This window comes from Sinocyclocheilus rhinocerous, unplaced genomic scaffold (genome assembly GCF_001515625.1).
Source record: "Sinocyclocheilus rhinocerous isolate Xijiao unplaced genomic scaffold, SAMN03320098_v1.1 scaffold192, whole genome shotgun sequence".
Taxonomy (NCBI): Eukaryota; Metazoa; Chordata; class Actinopteri; order Cypriniformes; family Cyprinidae; genus Sinocyclocheilus; species Sinocyclocheilus rhinocerous.
Window position 1 is genome coordinate 1,255,881 of NW_015627892.1, and position 6,792 is coordinate 1,262,672.

The 6,792-nt window shown below is 37.5% G+C and overlaps 1 protein-coding gene across 1 annotated transcript in view; it reads right to left on the reverse strand.

Moving 5' to 3' along the window:
* Window positions 1–1,111: 1,111 nt before the first annotated feature.
* The window catches only part of mmp17a (matrix metallopeptidase 17a), a 79,086-nt gene continuing 73,405 nt past the window's right edge, over window positions 1,112–6,792 (reverse strand). The window contains exon 10 of the mRNA XM_016548321.1: window positions 1,112–1,609. Coding sequence (XP_016403807.1) covers window positions 1,287–1,609 — 323 coding nt within the window. The 3' untranslated portion in view covers window positions 1,112–1,286. The remainder of the gene's footprint in view (window positions 1,610–6,792) is intronic.

Sequence of the window (6,792 nt, forward strand, 5' to 3'; positions counted from 1 at the left end):
GCACACTTCAACGAGCAGGATGATTTGAGATATCATTCATGTCTGTAGCACAAACAGTGTAAGATAAATTATGCGTAGAAGTTTAATACTTGGGTTTAAAGGAAAAGCTCACCCAAAAATGAAAATTTGCTGAAAATTTACTCACCCTCAGGCCATCCAAGATGTAAATGAGCTTGTTTCTTCATCAGAACAGATTTGGAGAAATTTAACATTACATCACTTGCTCACCAATGGATCCTCCTGCAGTGAAAGGGTGCCGTCAGAATGATAGTCCAGTCCATCATTTAACATCTTTGTTTCTTACAAACACGCAGATTTACACTTTACAAGATGTTAATTCATGGACTGGAGTCATGTAGATTAATTGTGGATTATTATAATGTTTTTTCAGATGTTTGGACTCTCATTCTGACGGCACCCATTGACTGCAGAGGATCCATTGGTGAGCAAGTGATGTAATGCTAAAGTTATACAAATCTGTTCTGATGAAGAAACAAACTCATCAACATTTTGGATAGCCTGACGGTTAATCTGCAGCAATTTTTCATTTTTCACCCTTTGATCAGCAAGCACCACTAATAATAATAATAATAATAATAATAATAGTAATAATATAGCATTCATATTTTAGAAAAAAATACACAAAATAAAAAATAAAATAAGTGAAATAAAATATTTAAAAATAAATGTTTTTTATTTGTATAACACTGTTCATAAATAAAATGATTCACAGGACACAATATAAAAGTATTTTGATAAATATATTCAAATTTAATAATTCTACAAAAATAATTAAAAACGAAACAAATAAGAAAATAAAATTGAAATGAGAATAAAATAATATTAATTATAATGTGTTATGTATTGTAATATAATATAAAATAGAAATATGTTATTAAAAAACTAAGAAGAAATGACATGAATGTACAGATAAATATGCTAAAAATTAAAGTGAAAAATTTAAAATAGGAATTATTATTAAAAAGTCAGTAAAAATAAAATAAAAAGGGAGAATATAATAATAATACTATTATTAATAATAATAATAGTAATAATAATTATAATAGAATTTCCATTTTCTAGAAAAAAACATCAACGAAAAGCATCAAAATAGAAAAAGAAAATGTGAATGTGAATGTGATCCAATCCCCCTTGACTGAAGTGCTGAGCCCTTTCCATCTGGCAAAAGGCTTTTCCAGAGCTTTTTAACACTCTCTTTACCCACAGGCTGCTGTATGTTCTGCTCCTGGAGTCTTTTTGAGTACAGGCCTGTGGCTCTGCCCTTATCAGAGAAGAGCAGAGGAGAGAACGAGTGTGAGTGTCCAGAGCGGCGCTAACACCCAGGCAGGCGAGAAGGTCAGTCGCGTCCCCAACGGGGAGGCTGAGTCCGAAGTGCAGGAACACACCTCATAGCCATTTTCTGCATGGTCTGCGTGGTGCTGCCCGTGAAGCCTTGTGTTCGAGTTGTTCTGCATCTCCGGGGAGTCCGACTGCATTTCCGTGCACATCAGCCAGTCCTTGCCGATGGGACGCGGATAACCCGCTTCAACCTCCATATCACTGCCTGCCACACGCCAGTACTCCTTTCCCTTGAAGAAATATGACGCTCCTGGGAAGAGAAAGTGAAAAATACAAGCAAATAAAATGCAGGTTGATGCGTAGAATGGATTTTTCAGACTTGCTTTCATCTGGCATACACATTATTATGGTTTTACTTTTCCCTCTGCGGCTTTTGTCAACTCTATTTCCTGTTTTGAGACCACATGGGGCAATACTAGAATTTGAGCTTTGAGCTTGACCCCCAGTAATACTGTAGTAGAATATGATGAGCTTTGAGCAGTGCTTCTCAAACTGTAGTCTGTGGATACAGGTGGTCTGTTTTACATTCCTAGTTGTCTGAGAATTGATTGGCTGACAAAAAAAAATGTTTTTGTTCAAAGGAGCTTGATCTTTGTATTTTGTTTGTTGTGTGGATTCCTTTTTTCTTTTTGTATTTTTTCCATTGATTGAATATATGCACCCACCCAATTATATTTTCTATTTTACTCAATTGGCACAGAATGTTTTCATATTTTTTTACTCGTTGGATTTCTGTTTTTCTGCTGCCATCTGTGTTTATCCTTTTTACTTTTTTTGGATTATGTCCAATTTTGCCTACATTAATAAGTTGACTGATAATCAAGCAATTACCAGTTCATTTTCCCTTCAAGACATTGAGGCAATTTTGTTCAAGGATCCTGAGAACATTGGCACAGAATTAGAGACTAAAGATCATTATTTTAAGAATCTCCTTGGTTTGGAAAAGAAGAAAACACGTTTTTTTCTCGATGGGTCGACTCTTAGTGAGTATGTGAGATCCAAACGGATTCCTAGAGATCTCCAAATTCAGAAGGAACCAACTCTGCTATCACAATCAATCTTTTTGCATCAAATGGTGTGAGATCTTGAACAAAGCTTCACTTGACCTCACAGTGCTTGTCATTGAGTTTGTTCAGAAAGAGTTGGATGAGATCAACAAGCAAATTTCTTCCACGGAACAGCAACCACGTAGTGTGACGACTGAGCCAGATTTTTAATCACTCAAAACTTCTCTGGACTCTACGATTACCAAGTATCGTCAAGAGATTTGCAAAATCAAGTTTAAGAAATTCAAGAGAAACACACTGGATTACCGAGATGGGTGGGTATATCCGTGGCTATACAACATACACAACCCAAGAGATTTCATTCGACATCATGTTCCACCTCTGGCTCCAGTGCCTCTGAGATTTTTTTAAGAGGCCGCCCATTCAACAGGGGCTGATCCAAACATCAAAACGGGTCCAGATGGGTTGCAGAGGCAAGAGAGGTTCGAGGTGGATGGAGATACAACACCAGACGGACCATCCAGACGACTCCCACGGTCTAGTTTTCAATTTATCTGATCATTCATTAACTGCTTCTGAAATTTCCATTCATAATAAGGGCTTGTCTTACTGTTGTTCCTGATCCCTTTCAGACAAAGGTTGAATTGTTTAAAAAAAAAAAATCAGACTATCAAATTGAAACATTTCTTTTGTAGGGATGATCATAATGTTTTGACATAGAATCAAAATGCACATAGCACTGACAACAGACCAATTTTCAAACCTAAAAGTTACTTTTGTCCTCTTACTACTTTTTGCAAATTGGTTGAACGAGATGTGGAGTCACTTTTTCAGTCCCCTGATTCAAAAATAGGGTATAACATAAGGTATATGTATGTAACATAAATATCACTTCTCTTTAAAATCTCTGAAATGAAGTATACCCTATAGTCAATTTTTATGATTACGAAGAATCTGTAGCAGTATAGATGATTTCGATTGACAAGCTGAGACTTTATACAATCAGGTTATTCAAAGACGATACCCAAAAAGATGGCTGGATTCAGACTTGGAGAGAGCGTGTTCTTTTGATCCTTCAGCTAAGAAAGTCTCAAGACAGTAATTCCTTGCGTATCATTTGTTGTACCACATTTAGTCCTCTCAGTGCTGAAATAAAAAATATTATTTAGAAACATTGGCATGTGTTATCAGTTGAAAATGTCGGAAAGAATATATTTAACCTCTTTTTATTCACTCAAGAGGACGAACTATTAGAGACCGTTTGGTGCATGCAGATTGTGATGTGTCTGTGGATGGATGTGTAAAGCCTCTGGAAAGCCCAAAAGGTTTTTTTTTTTTTCCCGCAAACATTGTTATTCTTGTTGCAATTCTAAGAAAGTTAAGTTTTGCTATGAAAAAACAACACAGAATAACCAGTTTCATCACCTGCAGTTCTACTAATGTTGTTTATCTTCTGACTTATCTGTATCTGACAATACATTGGTAAAACAACATTGTACTTCTTTTTGTTGTGGTGATTTAAAATCTCCAATAGCTAGACATTTTAAGGATGCAAATCACCATTCATACTTTAGCTGTTTGTGGAATTGACCGAATTCATTCATCTCGTAGGTATATTCCAACACTGATCAAAGACTACTTACAATGTGAAAGCCGCTGGATCTTCCAAGTTTAAAGCGAACAACCTTTTGGTCTTAATGAAACTATACATCTTTCCTGCATTCCATAGGGGTTTTTCCTGTCCATTAGATGCTCCCATTTTTTTTATTTTAACTTTGGTGTTGTTGTTAAGTTAGCCCCACCCACATGGATGGTGATTGTTAAATACTTATTGCATTTTCAATTAATTGTCCAGCTGATTCAGTTAATCATCTGATGTCTCTGATTTGTGCCTTAAGCAAGGTTTTTAAAGTAAGATACTGGATAATGACTTAATATTTGGTCTTTTCCTCACATAAAGCTATCAAATGACTTTAGAAAAGGGCACAAATTCATACAGATTACGTTTATTTATTTATTATTTTCTTTTGTGAGCTTGACAGTTTCTGGTCCCCATCTAATTTAATTATATGGAAGAGAGCAGCAGAGAAATTTTGCTTAATATGTCCTTTTGTGCTCCACAGAAGAAAGAAAGTCCTATGGGTATGGAACGACATGAGGCTGCGTAAATGATGACAGAATTCGATTTTTTAAAACTGTTTCTTTAATACTCTACTCTGACAGCTGAATAAATCATGTTTTACGGAGGATAAGACACGGGACAATACCCCTCTAGGTAGAGTCTAGAATCACCAATAGATACCACCACATTTTGCGACTTGATGAAAGCCTATTCCTCCGGTTCAGCCTAATGCTTGCATTTGGTCCCATCTGAAAAAGAGCTTTACTATCTCTCTCCATCTCACTCTGCAGGTGAAATTGGCCTTCAGTGCTGTCTATTTGAAGATGATACTGTTGCCAGCACCTCCTCAGGCTGATACTCTTTCCCTCCCTTGGAGGCCAGGGACTGTTACTGTGGCCTGCTCTCACTCCTCGTTCAGAGCTCTTCCTGTGGGGTTGGCACAGCCTCAGAGGATAACACCTGATGAGACACCTTCTCTGCCCCTCACTATGCTTACAGAGGAACCACAGGGAAAAAGATCTGGTGCGTTAAGTGGAGCCTAAAACTATGCTTGTGTGTGAATTAGCAATGTGCAAAACTGCAAAGATGTTTTCTCAGGGTGGATAAAACAGCGCAAACAAAAATTAAATGTGTCCTAAAGGTCCCTAACTTGCCATTTGTAAAAAATTTGACTTGAGATGCTAAGGAAAAAACTGCGAGACATGACACAATGACCAAAAATGTTCATCTGCATGTCTTCATAGGTTAACATATGCATAATATGCTAAATAACTGGCCTTCACATTCACACAAATGATGGTACTTTTCAGTGGCGACTCGTGGGTTTTAAAATAGAGGAGGCACACTAATTGTATTGGTCTGGGGATCCCTGCCGATTATTATTATTATTTGCTTAACCACTTTAAATATTTATTTATTATTTTCTTTTGTGAGCTTGACAGTTTCTGGTCCCCATCTAATTTAATTATATGGAAGAGAGCAGCAGAGAAATTTTGCTTAATATGTCCTTTTGTGCTCCACAGAAAAAAAGAAAGTCCTATGGGTTTAGAACGACATGAGGCAGCGTAAATGATGACAGAATTAGATTTTTAAAAACTGTTTCTTTAATACTCTACTCTGACAGCTGAATAAATCATGTTTTACGGAGGATAAGACACGAGACAATAGCCCCTCTAGGTAGAGTCTAGAATCACCAATGGATACCACCACATTTTGCAACCTGATGAAAGCCTATTCCTCCGGTTCAGCCTAATGCTTGCATTTGTCCCATCTGATAAAGAGCTTTACTATCTCTCTCCATCTCACTCTGCAGGTGAAATTGGCCTTCAGTGCTGTCTATTTGAAGATGATACTGTTGCCAGCACCTCCTCAGGCTGATACTCTTTCCCTCCCTTGGAGGCCAGGGACTGTTACTGTGGCCTGCTCTCACTCCTCGTTCAGAGCTCTTCCTGTGGGGTTGGCACAGCCTCAGAGGATAACACCTGATGAGACACCTTCTCTGCCCCTCACTATGCTTACAGAGGAACCACAGGGAAAAAGATCTGGTGCGTTAAGTGGAGCCTAAAACTATGCTTGTGTGTGAATTAGCAATGTGCAAAACTGCAAAGATGTTTTCTCAGGGTGGATAAAACAGCGCAAACAAAAATTAAATGTGTCCTAAAGGTCCCTAACTTGCCATTTGTAAAAAATTTGACTTGAGATGCTAAGGAAAAAACTGCGAGACATGACACAATGACCAAAAATGTTCATCTGCATGTCTTTATAGGTTAACATATGCATAATATGCTAAATAACTGGCCTTCACATTCACACAAATGATGGTACTTTTCAGTGGCGACTCGTGGGTTTTAAAATAGAGGAGGCACACTAATTGTATTGGTCTGGGGATCCCTGCCGATTATTATTATTATTTGCTTAACCACTTTAAAATGGCTTTTTGGTTGCTTTTAGTCAGAAAACGTAAAGAAAACGACATCCATCCCTTCTTAAAAGTCTGTTAAAAGAGCCGACTGCTGTAACGTTAGCCTGTATCCAGCTTAGGCGTGTTCTCCCTTTATTTTTAATTTGTATATATACTGTTTGAATGACAGCTTGGTAAATCTGTTGGCGATCAAATATTCAATATCGCTACTCATAAGTACTTGGTACATTATCAGCGCAGCGGGAGACGTTCAAACTAATATCACGTAATTTACGTCTCTATGATGACTGGTTGATATACCAGAAGGGAGGCTAGCCTCCCCTACGAGGTTTCTTTTCTCAACACTCCTCAGCGCTGAAAGTGAACACTCAATGGTGATTGGC